The sequence below is a fragment of the Nymphalis io genome, chromosome 1, assembly GCF_905147045.1.
Source record: "Nymphalis io chromosome 1, ilAglIoxx1.1, whole genome shotgun sequence".
NCBI classification, from domain to species: Eukaryota; Metazoa; Arthropoda; class Insecta; order Lepidoptera; family Nymphalidae; genus Nymphalis; species Nymphalis io.
Window position 1 is genome coordinate 11,024,834 of NC_065888.1, and position 16,549 is coordinate 11,041,382.

A 16,549-nucleotide genomic window follows, 5' to 3' on the forward strand; every position below is an offset into this window, starting at 1 on the left:
TTTCATCAACATTTTTAGTATTTTTACAAATATAAAATTTATAAATTGATAGCCTTACAATGAAAATCCAAGTTTTATACGCATTTATCATATATATATCGGTGCTTTTAAAATAAAAAGCATATTGCATATATATTGTTATAGATGAAATCAGAACAGTCTTCTAGTCTTTGACAGAGAAAACCATGCCAATAGTATTATAAATAAATATGAAAATCTTTTATGATAATAGATAGCTATATTAATATAATAACAGTAGTATTATAATATATCTTCAACCTTCCATCATACTTACTTAAATCAATAAGCTTTAATACATTTAACAGACACTTCACAAAATTCAAATATCCCGCGATTAATGTTATTGCTTTACATACGCGGTCGTCATGACAACGCACGATAAGACAATATGGCGCACGGTGCGCGCGCACTGAGAACGAACGTAGACTGCCTGCGCATGCGCCGGCCAACGACCACCACCCGGCTCTTCAGAAAGCGAGAGGAAGAGCAAGCCTCAAGCAAGTTTTTATTGTGCGAGGACAAATGCGCATTTTTTCATTAATCCAGTACTTGTTCGCGGCGCTTTATTGTTGCAACTTTGTTACCGAAGCTTGGATCATAAGGCTTCAACGGATTAGGCAATCCTTTGTAATCAACTTATATTGTGTAGATGAACGACCTTCCCCTTGAGACGTCAGTTAGTATTATATAAAATTGACGGGTATACCGAATCTGTGTATATATAATAATAAATACACAAAGAATTCGCATCATATGAGCTTCACTTATGTATTTATTTTTGAATAAAAAACAGGAATACAATAATATACTATTTTATTTATTTCAAAACATCATAAAATACAATGAGATAAAATTTGTTACTTAGTCCTAAATAATTGTCTAATATCAAAAGTAATAATGGATAGAAAAGTTTACATTACCTTATCGATAAGATTAACTTAAAAAAACCTACTTATACTAGATGTGCCTTATGTCCATTCCATATAAAAAAGTACCCGTTTCGGGCAGATCTTGTGAAACGATGTGGGTGAGCGATGAAATGGTTAGGTTAAATAGAAATCTAGACATAAAAACGTTACAGAATACATGCTACGCAATATGTACTATAAGTAAAAATAAATTGGGTACATTAATTCGGTAAAGAAATTAAAATTTAATTAAAACAAATGATATGATGCATTCTTGTAGCGTTCGATTCAAAAGTACGAAACGCAGGACCCTAGAGACACGTAACAAGATGTTGCATAGATATTAAATCCGAATGTATCATTCTAATAATAAAATCAAAACAAGACGAGGTTGTAAAGCATGCAACATACAAAACGCGTCTCTCACATTATATGATAAAACACTAAACTAAAAGAACACAATAACAAAGCAAATATGGTAATTTTAGCTTTAACTAAATAATCGATTGAAGAAGCTTTGAAAAATATATAACAAGATAATAACAATATTAAACTGTATCAATGTTCCAAAATCACAAGTACCAATATACATTTTACGATTTAACCTTTGTACCATCTTAATATCCATATAACATAGATAAAATTTACAACCAGTGGACAAACAAAATAGCATTATGTATAATAACAACGCCACGATACATTAAACACATATACACTAAACACAGCACCACTGGATTTAATATGTAATTAAACTAAACTGTATTAACGACTTGATCGAAACATTTCGCGACGAACTGTTCCTTGTCATCCAACTTTTTCACATCTCCACTTGTGTGACGCGTGAGCATCGCTTCTTGGAGGGCGTTAAGGGCTTCAGACGTAAACCTTTTCCCTTTCAAATGGGTGATGACGGATGCCTCCCCGTGGAATCCGGATTCGACAAGGCCAGGGGGAATGTTAAGTGTGACATCGTTTATGAGACCCTTCTCCACTGTCATATTGATAACCAACTCCTGAGTGGCAGAGTAGACCTTGGATGGAGCAAGTAGCTCCGCCGGCACGGGAAATGAACGGCTCACAGTGAACACAGGAGTGCGACCAAACGACCAATCCCATGTCTGAAGTTCATTCTTCAATTCTGATAGACCTGATAAAAATAATTTAACCATTAATAAATTCCTAATATGTATTTTTTAAATCAAGCAGATAATCTTAATGTCTTACTTTAAATGTAAATGTAGTTGACTGAATGTAATACAAGGATTTTATAATTTTAGCATGTAACTAAAATGTTATCTCTCTAAACAAATTAAATTTGAATATTTGTCATAAAATTAATTCCAAATTCTAATTTAATATACAGCTCATATTTTAGAACACATTATATTCTACCTGGAAACCAGTCTTCAGTAGGATTTATGAATTGAAACCCTCTCTGTTTTGAGATTTGTCGTTCACCACCATCTTCCAACTGCAGAGCAGGTGTCCTGAGGTATTCGTAGCCAACTGCGGTCTGAAGATTCTCGACGGTGACCCTGTTGTCCATGTCCGATAAATTCACCACGGGTGATGGTGTGGAGGGGGTCGCGTTCGTCTGTATGCCATGCTAAATAGAATTAACTGTTCTTAACATGTGTATATGGAAGGAATAAAGCAGGTGTAAATGTTAGTAGCACAAAAGTGTTAATAAAAAAAGAAAATGTAATGTAATGTTTCTTAGTTACAAAGTAGCATCATAACAATGTTGTATGTTAATTCTATATAATACATTATTAAAGCATCTTCTATTAATGAAGACAATAAAATGAGTCATATACCAGCAACATGATCCCTGACTTCAATGAATAATAGAAAATGTAAATAAACTGTCATGTAGGTATTAGGTTAACTACTGTCGTCAAATGTCGAAACATTGTTATTGATTTAAAAATTTGCTGCAATGTTAAAAGATAGATTCAATAAAAAAAAAATTAAATCAAGCAAGCTTACCTCTCTCTTTGCTAGTGCTTTGCTGAGATCTGCCTTATTGGCATTGACTAGAAGTGTGCAATGATGATATGCAGTCAAACGTCCTAATTTTGCAGCCGTTCCAGAAATCTTATAATATTATTAAGGAAACTAATTTTATATATATTATAATAAAAAAATTCTTTTATGCTAATTTGTCACAAATTATAATTGTAATAAGCTGTATCTGCCATTCACTTAAACTTTAAACTAATTTAAGATGAATATATCTGTTGGACTCTTTTTAATTTAGTACCATAAACATTGTCTAAATTAATCAGCATGTAAAAGAACACTAACAATATTAATAAAAATGTTATATCTACTTAATGCTTGTACAGATAAACAGATATTAAGGACAAAAGAGTTTAAAAACTTTTATATTCTCTATTATAATATTATTAATAAGGGTTAAAAGTTGTAGCAGCTATATAATTAGAATAAATTAATTATTTTGTTATAAAAAACAGCTTCAGGAATAATTACTATTGATATGGGTAGCAAAATGATTTTTTATAATAGTAACTATTTATAATAATGAATTTTAATTTTCAAAAAGGATACTTTATATTTATCTCTCACAATAATATCATGACGATCGTTGATGATAGATTTAATTCCGAAACCCCTGAATAATGCTCTTTTGATGAGCTCCAAGTTGTACTTTCTGTCATATCTTTCTCTAGGTGTAAAGAAAGTAATATTCAAGTTGCCACGGTCATGATATACAGTGCCACCTCCACTATTGCGACGAGCCAGTGCTATTTCCTTCTCAGATAAGAAAGGCACATTAGCCTCAAGCCAAGGATTCTGGTGTCTTCCAATAACAACACATGGCTCATTGCGCCAAACCATCATAACATGATGCTTACTAAAGTCCATGTTACGGTACATCCAATCCTCTAGAGCCAAGTTTGTGTATATGTCCGTGGACTGGGACATAAATACTGACTTTGTGATCTCCCCTTCTGGTGGTAACTCATTGCTGGACTTCTTCACCAACAAATTTTTACCTGTGGCTAGGCTTCTAGAACTAGCTCTTCTTGTCAATCCCACCATGACAAACATGTTGCTCAATGTAATCTTCCTCATCATTGATTGTGCCATATTTACTTTTATAATTATGTAATGATAAACTGATACTTTTTTCTATGAACCTATGACAGGCAATACCTTAAATCTAAATTTCTTAAATTAAAAGTCTATGTTAAAGTCACAAAACACTATAAATATGAGTCCACTAATGCATAGAGCAACAAGCGTCAGTATCAGCCGAAGAAAGGGAGATCAGGTATTCGTGTAAGGCGATAGTCTGATGAAGCCACTTCCAGGTCTGGTGCAGGGTGTTAATTCGAAAACGAATCCCCAAACAGTCCCGACAGTCACTTGGCATTCCTCCTCTTGGATGCAGGATGAAGAAAAAAATCACCAAACAAGTTAATTAACACTAACTTGATGTTATTAAAGAAAATATAGAAATTATAATTAATAAAATGGCTATAAATTAATGAAATCTACGAAATGTACAGACTTGCACGAGCGCGTAACAAAGTGTGAATTCTTTACCTTCTGACGTCTCATTTTATTCATGCTGATAGTGATAAGCGGGCCAAGGAACTGGAGGTCGGGCGAGGGCATTCGAAGTTCACTTGAAGACTAGCAAACAAATATATTGATAAGAGACACGAATCGGGCACGAGCAGCAGTTTTATCATTCGTTGTCGTGTCGTTGTATTTATCTGCAACATCGTATCATGATTAAAACGCTTTAATATAGTATCTGTAAAATAAATATGAAATCTAGTCTTCTTGATAAAAACATATAAATGCTAGTTAACTTATGTAATCTACTCTCTAATTAATCAATTATAAGCGTTGTGATTATATTCACCCAAATTGTTTAAGAAATAATATATTTTTACGTTTTTGCATAAGTATTATTATATATGTAGTTATAAATTGATATTATGTGTATTTAATATCTATAACTACCTACATACTTTTTTTGGTAAAGGCATTCTGTGATCTGTTTAATTCTGTTATGCTGGATGTAAAACTGTCAGTGTCAGATTGTCAAGAAACAGAAAAACAACAAATCGTCAATACAGCCACTTAATAATTAACGGATTAAGAATATGTTCCACACCAAAAATGCCCCAAACAAAAAATACTTAGCAGAACAATTTCCATTAGATAGGTTAGGGGTTAGGTTAGGGAAATATGCTACTTTAAAAAAAAAAGTACAAAGTTTGCTTCCAATGTTCAATTTATTGGGCACTGCTCCTCTATCATAGACTGAGTGAAAATCAATGGATTTTTTTTCAAATACCCCTGAATATTGGGTCATGCCTATAAGCCAGCTGTACTGCGGCCTTCCGGATTTTGTATTTGTGTGTTTTGTAACCTGCTGTTACTTTGTTTTCAACTATTTTAAATTTCGAGGGTTTTTATTAAAAATACCTAAATAATTTGAATTAAGCAACTGCTTGTGACCACGGATACTGCAAAATGCTTGGAACGTCAGGAAATTATAAAAAAAATGTTTAATACGCGATAAATCTGTTCAGTTGTTTAATTCAATTTGTAACAATTCTGAAACCTAAAAAATCATTACCTAAATATTTTTTGTTTGCGGCCCGCGATACCATGACTATCACATGTTTATGGCCCCCGTAAAGAAAAGGTTGAGTATGGCAGCTATAAGCAATATGTTTCAATTATTATAAATTGAAATATCCTAAAAACTATACAACAGTTAGTTATCTGACAAAAATATTACACGAAATATCTTCACATAAATAGATATTTTGTGTATTTTTCACGAAGCTTTTTCAAATTGAAACATTGATTTTTCAATGTAATTGTCACTGTCATAAATTGTCGCAGTGACACTACTTCATCGTAACGTCAGTTTTAATCGCCCATCGTCCGCAGAAAAAATATTTTATTTGTGAAGTAATTCAGCTCGCACTTATTGCGAATTATATTTCATCATCATGGCTTTAAGGACTACTGCTGTTCTTTACAGTAAGTGTTTCTCTCTTAATAGGTGTTTTCTTGTAATTTTTTCCTGTTATATAACCATTTTCAATGATTTTCAGATAGCCTGAGTAAATGGGCTTATAACCTATCAGGATTCAATAAATATGGTATGTTTAAATTTATGAAATGTTCAATATTTATAATTTCTCCAAGACCATAAATTTTATCGAATTTCAAATAAATTGACACTTTTTTAAATAGTTTTTATTTTTAGTAGCAGGATATATAATAATTCGAATTGTTAACCAGTATATTTTCAAGCTTTACATGAAAACAACTTTAAAGTGTAACTTTACATATTTGCCCTTTAAAAGCACTTACTTAATTCCAGGTCTGCATCGTGACGACTGTTTGTATGAGGATGAAGATGTGCAAGAGGCACTGCGCCGTCTTCCTGGGCATGTAGTAGATGAACGTAATTTCCGTATGATTCGTGCTATTCAACTTTCCATGCAAAAATCGATTCTGCCAAAGGAGGAATGGACTAAATTTGAAGAGGATAAACTCTACCTTACACCCATTGTCGATCAGGTCAAGAAAGAGAGGAAGGAGCGTGAGGAATGGGAGAAAGAATATTAAATTCTTTGCTTATTATGTTAATATATTAATTTAATTAAATTTAGCAGTACCATTATGTTTACTTTCATTTCAAGAAAAGACAAAAGATTGAAAAAACATTTTATTTGAAAAAAAAGATACAATTAATAAAATATGGCATATAATATGGTAATTTCTAACCTTAAAGGCAAACAATTAGTGTTAGAAATATAATCAATACACAAATTTCATTAAAAAATGGTCCCAATAAAATAATAATTTTTATTCCAATAGTAATTTTAAACTTCACAATAATTATAATGCTTAAAATTATACATGCAATTCCCAACAATTTAATTCGACATAAGCATTTATTAATTAATTAGCATTATCATTAATATATTTTAATATTGAATATTAAAACAAAAAGAGTAAAAAATATAAAAAAATCACAATTAATTAATAATAAAAGCCTCAAATGGAATTTAATTTCAAAGCTAGGGCAGAGTGAAACTGTTCAAAAAACAAATTAAGTGTGGTTATCAAATAAAGAATAAAATGAACTTTATAAAAAGAAGAGAATAGAGATCATGTTTAATCAATAAAAGAGATTGATAGAGACACGTGCCAATATTACTAATCTGAACATAACACTTATTTTTATAACTTATAATATAAATTGTTATTACAATGACAAAAATTTCAAGCACTTGTCACAATCCTGTTCAGGTAAAAGATGCTAGGTAACTGTATAATTCACATTATGTCAGGTATATTAAAGAAATAATGCCGCTTATAAAACTTAAAATAAGTTTGAAAAAGTGGGGCATTGACTTGAAGACTTGGAATTAAAAGCAAAACTTTATATAAAAAAGGACAATAAATACTACTTAGCATATAGGAAAAATAATGTCCTTGGTTAATTTCACAACTTAATCAACAGAATTTTTAAAATTCATAAAACAATGGCAACTTACAAACAAAAATAAATTATTGTCCAATTAGAATGACATTAAGAAAGCTATGTTTTGTTCTGTGCACATTTATATTGTAGAAATGCAATTCTCAACACAATCCGTTACAAACCAGTTATTAGTAAATTTTATTTAGTTATGTTTATTTATTAATAAGCAGCCAGATTATCTCATGATGCAAATACAAAAATATGATATAATTAAATTCCATGCAAACCAAATTAAAACCAAAACGGCACAATTAGTCAATTTTTTTTTTTTTTATAACAATGAAATTTTATTTATTAATTTTAGAAATAGTATTGCATTTTTATTTCAACTTGTGAATCAAACAAAAATAAACACTTCGTGCGACTTTATATTTTAAATACATTTCTATTCATAAATTATTAAATAATAATCTTCAGTAACATAAAATAAAATCAAATATAACTGAGTTGCGACACACGTGCCTCTTAGCTGCGGAGCCGAATTTGTAGAAATCGCAAGTACCTCGCGTACGCTAACCTCTGTTGACAAGGCTGCGTATGCGCACTACCGCGCTAGGCGAGTCATTGTTACCGTATGCGTCAGTGCTAACAATCGGGCAAGGCGAGTTCATACTTTCCATTCGAAATTATCACATATATATACATAACATGTTTCTATTTATTAAAATTTATTTAATCGTTGCTCGGATAGCACCATATTCAAGCCGGACTCGTATTTATTGTAATGCTACTCTTATTCGTTATGTTTTTTTTTTTCATTTTCTTGTAACTGTCTTGTGTTTTTTATTTCTTTTATTTTAACTGTTATTTATAATTAAAAATTGTATTAATTTTTAAAAATAAAGTATTGTATGAACTTGCCTGGCAAGGCGAGTCGCTCGCGCCGTTGTTTTGATATGTGTCAGGCGAGTTTATACGCCACGGTCTATAAAACAACTCTACTAGCTAAACGAGTTTTCAGCAGCTAAGAGGTTAAAGTAATTAACTGGCCCTAAAAATTTACTTTTCGATATATTCAGTACGTATGACGTATTACTTAAACATAAAATAAGTCTCTTTTAAATTATTCTTGTATACTTATTACTATTGTTATGAAATTGATCGTAGAGATTTCAATTTAAATATAATCTACACTTAGGTACTATTTTACTACCGTTGCAAAAAGTAATCATGATATTACACAATTAGTTATCTAGCTTTCCTACTGTTCGAACTTAAAAATATATTTAAAAAAAAACATGTTTAATTGAGCTCTCTCAAACACACCAATAATAATTATCATTAAAGTATTTAAATGCTATTACCCTATACAATTTCATTACTCAATTATTATAAAATTAATTTTGAGTTATAAACATAAAATATTAGATACATAAAAACCTATGAAATGTATATACATATAAATTCTAGTCTCTTCTATATATATATATAAATTTAAAATCTGAATACAATATACAGTTAAATAAAATCAATTCATCGATATTTCACAATGGACATATGGCAAGTTAATGGCCTGGAATAAAAAATATAAGTAAACAAAAATCATAGCCATACTTTTTCTTATACATAATTTTCTAATTTTTAACTAGAAAATCTTTACAAGGATTATTTATTATCTGTACAAATTCGAGAAAATTGGGGCATGCATAAATTCTCTATACAATATTGGCAACGGAGTTTATAGAGATTTACTCTTTGGAAATAAATTTTAAAGTTCCTCGTCGCCTATCGCTTCGAAGGCATTGTTTTCAACGCAATCTTTTCCCGACTTGAAGGCAACAGATGCAAACTTTTCCGTAAGCTTCTGAACAGAAAATATTTCTCTTGAACTGCCAGATGAATCTCCATTCTGGAATATTTAAAAACAAATAATTTTAATGCATTTTATAAATCTTGATATTTTATTATATTATGAATAGAAACACCAATGGTTAGTTTAAAAAGAAACATAAATGTACTCGGAATTAATTAAATAATAATACATTATGACATGATTATTAAAACTAAATTGTTAACGAAATAAAATAAGGAAGTCGTTGACAATTTGTATATGGTTAATTCTTAAAATAATTATGATGTAAAATGTTTATCCGTATGGAACTATTTAAGAAAATTTGTGTAATTTAACTAAATTAGGTCCTGCATTCCCGAACCTCGATTTTCCGGACATCTAACTAATCCGAAAAAGAATAAAAATTTTGTAAAAAATAACAAAAAAATTTACGTATATACGTATTACGTTATTTCAGCTGTAAGCTGTATGTAAAAATGTATTTTTACATAAATTACAAGGAAGTAATAACGAAAGTAATATAGATGATAGTATAGAATAAAATAATGAAGCTAAAACAGAAGTTGTAACCCACTTCTGGGTATCTGCTTCGATCCTGTGAGATCGTTTGCGTGCACTATTTTCTGAGCAGACTTACCACGGAGCTGAGCGTGTCGCTGGAGGAGGATGGCGTGATGAGATGCGTGGAGCCGTCTCGCCGCAGATAGGCAAGGCTGGCGCGCTTACAGCGGGGGGAAGTCGGACCCTCGCCGCTTTTCTGACGCATCAGCTCGTCTACAATGGACTGAAATTACACATAACGTTACAGAATTTAGGGTTTTGGTGGTTTAAACCTTGTATAAAGTCATTTTTAATCTGTGCTAGCGATGTATATCGGATGAAATCGTTAAATTTTAATAAAACTTTTAATTAATTTAAAGGATCTCTTAAACAATTTGAGTTGAGAGAGAGTTTGATTCTAAGCAGCAATATCTCGAAAACGGTATATATTTATAAAAAATAAAAATCAACCAGCCTATTTTTCATATAAAAAACTGGATACTGGGTATAAAAATCGATAGGCGCATAAGATATTATTTATATATGTATTTAAAATTACTAAACAAGTAATCACGTGTGGTAATACCTGTAAACAAACACTTATGAATATTGCATGTTCCGTTCTTAGTGTCACCCAGACCAAATTGTCTTTGCTAATGAGATATTCAAATGACAGCTCGAAGTTTTTGCTCGGAACATCAAGAAGAGAATCGTCATCGTTCGCCTGCGATCGTTCCATCTATAATTCGAAAAAAAAAAAGTTATTATATTACTAATTATTAAATAATTGATAATCCAATTAATATAAAACTTAATTAAAACAAATTGTGAATAAATTCATTTCAAGTCTCCTGATATTGAAGCTTTACATAAATCGTGAAAAATGGACGATTTGTCAGCTTTACAATTTACTTTAACGAAAATATTATAAGTGGGATAACGTGTAATATATTGTTTTAAATATTTTATTCTAAACGGTAAATTTGTTAAAGCCGTTTCTTAAGAAGCCTTTATGAAGGTAGACTACCCACGTGGTTTGTTAATAGCTCTGCTTTTTATGTACAACAAACAAATCTTGAATAGTATATATTTATTTTTGAGATAATAAAACCTCAATAAACAATAAAAGTATAGTTTAATTTAACTTCCCAACTCAACCAAGTGTTATGTTTTTAAACTTGAGAAACAACAATATAATAAATTAGTTTAAATAACGAGATCTAATATGTAAATATCATATAATAATAATAGTATATCAGTAACTCTGGTAGTATCGAGTTCTACAATTTTATCGACACCTACCTACATATGATCTATGTCATATGGATTCGATTGACATCTGTTGAGAATGACATCATCACAGCGACATTTTGCAGGTAAACATATTTTGTCCATTTGAATAAGATAAAACTTATAGCAATATACAAAATAATACACTAGTTTCCGCCCGCGGCTTAGGCAGGACGTTAGGTTAGGTTAGGGAGGCGGGCCAATAAACTTTCGATACTTATGCGGAGCGCAGGAGGACACAGCGACACATACTTTACGAGTGTGCCCTGCATGGGAGGAATCGAGACGCCAATTGATTGCAGCTGTAGGAGAAGATTTATCGCTACCAGCTGTGGTAAAGTCCATGCTAGAGAGCGAAAAGTCCTGGAAGGCGATGATAACCTTTTGCGATGGTGTCATGAAGCAAAAGGAGGCGGCGGAGAGAGAAAGGGAGAAAGATACACTCGCAGACCCGATGCGCCGAAGGAGAATAGGGTACAGACGGCATCGCAACGCCAACTATTTACCTCCATGAAAAGAACCTCCGGGCAATGAAAAGGGGGAGTTCATTGCTTAAAGTATAGGGTCCCCCAGGTCGAAAATATGTGAGCATAATCGGCACATCCCAACAGGGGTATTTAACATCGAAGGGTTCGACAAAAAGAACAGCCACAGGTGGAGGCGCGGAAGAATGCGCAAGCGTACCCGCAACTTTGCCAAGTGTGGATCGCTGGAACCGTGGTGGTTTTAGTCGGTAAGAGTCCGACATAACCCTCCATGTAATCATCAGATATGGAGGGTATCCATGAGGATTTCCCCACGATAAAAAAAAGGAGGGCGATTACCATCCCTCCCGGGTACCCTATGTCCTTTTAAAAACCCATTCATATCAACATATCACCGATGATATATGTATGTTGAAAAGTTAAAACTATTTCTACTTTATAAGTAGTACTAATTAGTATGTCCAATAATTTTTTTGGTTGATTATAGAGACTGAATTCTGTTTCATTTAATGAATCAAATAAATCTAATTGGAAACTTCCGGCTTCAAATCCGGTGGTCAGTAAAACCACCGGCGTAAAATACCAAGCAATATTTTAAGTAAATGTAGATAGAGAGTCATACTCTACTTCGTAACAGAACTTTGTGCAAGCCCGCTAGGAAGGTACCACAAACTCATTAGTTATTATATCGCTAAACAGCACAACTGAATAATTCCGGTTTGAGTTAGCCAAAGTAATAACTTGAACATAACTTAGTTTCAAGGTTGATAGCGCATTTGCGATGTAAGGGATAATTAACATTTCTTAATACGGCAATGTCTATGGAGGATGGTAAATTCTACCATCAGGGGAGGTGACCCTTCAAAAAAATACTAAAAACTTTTTAGTATGATTCAAATAATTCTTCTTAAGGTTTAAAATACTTACGTTATGTAATGTTGTAATACGCCAGCATCGCATTCTCGTGACCTTGTATCTCTGTTCATGACTTGGATGAGTGACACTCGTCAGAGTTAGTTCTTTGGATGCTAGTGATACTCGAGCACGAATAATGTTTGTATCAGCTTCACCTATGTTCACGGCGTCAGTCAAAGCTTCTCCGGCTGGAATGCTGCCGTAGTGCCTCAAGGAACGAGCGAGTTCAATATACTAAAAATTAATGAAATATGATACTTAAATTAATACAAGAAACAGATATATATATTTATGTCATTAAAAAGTGTTGTTTAATTTTTTATAGGATAAAAAAGAGCTGTGATGGCCCAGATTGGAAGACGAGAATCTTAACCTATGATTCAGAGATCGAATCCGGGCAAGCACTACTGAATTTTCATGTGCTTAATTTGTGTTTATAATTCAGCTCGTATTCGGCGGTGAAGGAAGACGTCGAGAGGAGACCATATGGCAGTGAATGTTTGTATGTTTGTTACTCAATCACACAAACACGGCTGAACGGATTTGTATGGTATTTGGAATAGAGATAACTTATACCCTGACTTAACATATTGGCTACCTAACACCTGATCCCCCCAGGGGAGGATTACTCTAACCCGCAAAAGTTAGAAAAAAAATGAAACACACTGTTGAATTATGATTCAAACATTTGTTTTCCTCATTGAAATTAATCAATTGATTTAATGCATTGATTGACATTTATAGGAAAAAATCAGCCTGTTGTAAAAAATATTAACTTTAATAAAATAAAGACCCGCCGGCCATAGTATTGACGTCTGTAAATTATATATTTTTTCCATATTACAGTCTCATGGAATGTACTTTTCGGCGAATTAATTTTTTTTTTTTAAACCGAGTCTCTTTTTTTACTCTAATCTCCTCCTATACATGCAAATTATATTGTTACATATATGTTTTCCTCATTTTTTTTTATAATAACATCGACCACTTGGCGAAATTATTAAAAGAACGACATTTCGAAATCGGTACCCGACACGATCTCTTATCTATGATGGAATTTGAAATGAACATACCATTTTTTTGAATGGAACATTCCGAAAATCGGTATAGACGATAGTAACAATATTATAAAAACTTACGTTCCATTTAGTAGCAAAATAATTACATTATATCTGGAAATATAGATAGCAAACTATTGTGAAAGTCTTACACTCATTGAGTTTTTATCTTTTAAAATCGATTGTAATCAGTTCAATATACAAATGGTATAAATTATGTAAGTTATCTCTAAGAAATTCAATGCCTAATCATTTATATCTAAGAATTACAAAAGGCTTATTTAATAATGTTCAACAGAATGTAGGCATTAACTCATAGACAGTTGATTCATCACAAGGTAAGATCATTGATAATAATGAATGCAATGAATATGATAAAATACCAATAAACAGATTAGTGACCATTTCATTAAATTATATAAAACTAACAGTGCCTACAGCTTTCCGTGCATGGTTATTTGTGATAATTCTTATTATTAATTTAATAAAATGTAGCCTATGTTATTTTTGGATAATAATTTTCTAATAGTGAAAGAAATATTAAATCCGTTCAGTAGAGTTAGGGTTTATTGATTACAAACAAACAAATCATATCAATATTAATATAGATTATTATAGATATATGCGCATTTCTGTTATTAAAGCTTTCGATTGTTTATGACTTCATAAAGGAACCACATAATCATCATCATTATTAGTAATCTGTATTCTGTATTTAACTAACATTGGCGATATTGTCTATTTTGTTATTCTATATTACATTATGATGACATTAGCAATTTATTTGATAAGCATGTGTTACAAAACAAGTCATGTTACTTTTGATTTTACAAAGAGTTTAATAGTTTTCCATTACAATGTAATGTAGATGGGGCTATTTCTTTTATTAAACATTTTATTATTTAATTAAATACCTCACCTCTCGTTTTTGCTTTTGAGCTTCAAACGATGATAGAATTTCTTTAGTTTGCTGATCAGCAATTATCCATCCCAAATCTACTTCTTCAATAAGCTGTAGATATAGTAAATCTAATGAAACTCTATCTATCATTAAGTCCATATCATAACAGGGGTCCCAATAACTGTAACAATAAATGTTAAATGAAATAAAATGTTTATATTATATTGGGAATTATTTATTTTTATATAATGATGTTATTCTGTTATCATAGATACCTTTTCCTTAAAACAATTTTATCCTCTGGCCTTACATATTTTTGTGATATGTATGGAGATTCATAGTCCTCTAATTTTTTTAAACAAGGTTGCCCGTCTTTTGCACAGCTCCAGTTAAATAGATATAAAGAGAAGTATTTTGTCAAGTCTTTTGATAAATTCACAGAATTACAAGCAATATCTAAAACAGTACTAGAAGAATCTATAGATGATACTGACAGAGGTATTCTATAGCCATTCATTAAAGAAATTTCTATATCTACGACATGAACTCGAACTGAGTGAGTTTCCTGCTGAGCCGAAAATAGGAATGTGATCAGAATCCCTGAATTTGCAAATACAGGATTTTGTCCAACTAGAACAAAAATTAAAAATTTAATAAAATATATTATTTAAAGTTAATAAAAAAAGTTAAAATAAGTTTCAATTCATTATACATTACCCATTTGTATATATTTTTCTAACAATAATCTTCTCTCCTCTAACTGAGAACTAGTTAAGAAAAATTTCTTTGATGGAAACCCAGACAGCTTTAAATGCGGGTATTGAGCCTGCAATTGCTCGTGAAGGCTGAGTAATTGTTTGTACCGAGCAGTACAGTGAAAAAATCCATCAATATAAATGTTGTAGCCCTTAAACAAGAAAATAAAATAAAAACCATATAACTTTATTTTACGCAAATACTGTACAGTTTTAATGTTTACTTTCATAATAAAAATCAATGATAATTAAATATTAATTAAATAATATAATGAAATCGAATAAAATATGTTTGCAAATTTGTAAATAATGAGACTAACCGTATAAGTAATGCCATTGTCGTCACGAAACTGTTGCAAATCAGGAATAGAAAAATGCATTTTCTTGATATATGGTCGTATAAAATATCATAACTCTTCAATCATGAAATATTTGTTGAACTTCACTCTCTTATATTATACCTCCGAAGACAAAAGCAAAACAGAAATTCGCCCACTTCAATCTGTCACAAATCAGACATCAAACGTCAAAGTCAGCATGTCAAAGTCAAAAGGTATATTTTTTTATTTTGTCTTTCTTACCATAAATGATATATTTAAATGCACATAATATGTAAAGTTTTAAATATAATATATTTTATTATCAATACATAGACGATAAAATTACACTAACGTAATCATTTATGTACTAGATATTTATTATATATATATATTTAGATATTACTTTTGTTTGTTTACATATATTGATTTTCATTTGTTTTTTTTTTAATTAAGCAAATTATGAGGGACACTTATTTTACTCTAGGATATATCTCTTTACCGCAACACTCCAAAATGTATATTAAAATGTTTGTGGAGTTGGCATCCCCGACCGCAATGTCATTTGTCAACTTAATTGTAAAATCATTCAAAATAAAAAAATATATTTCAACAAACTATAATTTATAAAAGTTGACATACACAGAAAAAAATATTGTGATTTAAGATCTATAATATAAATATGTCTAAGTTATTGCCGGTTATAAGCATACAGTGTGACTGGAATGATGTCCTGAGGTATGTTTTGTTGCATTATAATTTTCACAATACATTTCATAATTCAAGCTAAACATTTTCATACTAATTGTATGTTTCCTTGTATGCAGGTTGCCAAACGAAGAGGCTTGGATATCGTCTAAGTATTTAAATTCAATCAGTAACCATGATAAAATAAGGACATCAATAAATAAAAATGATGGAAAAATAAAAGTCAATCTATCTGATAGCTATCAATTTATTTCACAGTCTAATTTAAGTCTTGTTGTTAAACATAATGAGTCCGGTTTAAAGGTTGCA

General features: G+C 31.1%; 4 protein-coding genes across 5 annotated transcripts; 1 reads left to right on the top strand and 3 right to left on the bottom strand.

The window, feature by feature from the left end:
- Positions 1 to 817: 817 nt before the first annotated feature.
- Positions 818 to 4,337, bottom strand: LOC126769810 (lipoyltransferase 1, mitochondrial). Of its 2 annotated transcripts, none has more exons than XM_050488710.1 (4): positions 3,501 to 4,337; positions 2,919 to 3,026; positions 2,322 to 2,523; positions 818 to 2,076 (listed from the first exon to the last, which is right to left on the bottom strand). In XM_050488710.1, exons 1-4 carry the CDS (start codon positions 4,041 to 4,043, stop codon positions 1,682 to 1,684), a joined length of 1,248 nt encoding a protein of 415 aa, XP_050344667.1. In that variant the 5' UTR covers positions 4,044 to 4,337; the 3' UTR covers positions 818 to 1,681. The 2 variants fall into 2 exon arrangements, with proteins under 2 accessions (XP_050344667.1, XP_050344666.1); XM_050488709.1 differs by having other exon boundaries at positions 2,322 to 2,535.
- Positions 4,177 to 4,329, bottom strand: LOC126769834 (uncharacterized). Its single transcript, XM_050488717.1, has one exon. It carries the CDS (start codon positions 4,327 to 4,329, stop codon positions 4,177 to 4,179), a length of 153 nt encoding a protein of 50 aa, XP_050344674.1.
- A 1,457-nt stretch (positions 4,338 to 5,794) lies between the features above and the next one.
- Positions 5,795 to 6,612, top strand: LOC126770766 (cytochrome b-c1 complex subunit 7-like). The gene is made up of 3 exons (XM_050490316.1): positions 5,795 to 5,963; positions 6,038 to 6,085; positions 6,310 to 6,612. Exons 1-3 carry the CDS (start codon positions 5,933 to 5,935, stop codon positions 6,555 to 6,557), a joined length of 327 nt encoding a protein of 108 aa, XP_050346273.1. The 5' UTR covers positions 5,795 to 5,932; the 3' UTR covers positions 6,558 to 6,612.
- A 25-nt stretch (positions 6,613 to 6,637) lies between these two features.
- On the bottom strand, positions 6,638 to 15,683 carry LOC126770759 (sorting nexin-17). The gene is made up of 8 exons (XM_050490307.1): positions 15,536 to 15,683; positions 15,178 to 15,367; positions 14,736 to 15,090; positions 14,479 to 14,641; positions 12,514 to 12,735; positions 10,398 to 10,550; positions 9,909 to 10,055; positions 6,638 to 9,328 (listed from the first exon to the last, which is right to left on the bottom strand). Exons 1-8 carry the CDS (start codon positions 15,593 to 15,595, stop codon positions 9,188 to 9,190), a joined length of 1,431 nt encoding a protein of 476 aa, XP_050346264.1. The 5' UTR covers positions 15,596 to 15,683; the 3' UTR covers positions 6,638 to 9,187.
- Positions 15,684 to 16,549: the final 866 nt, after the last annotated feature.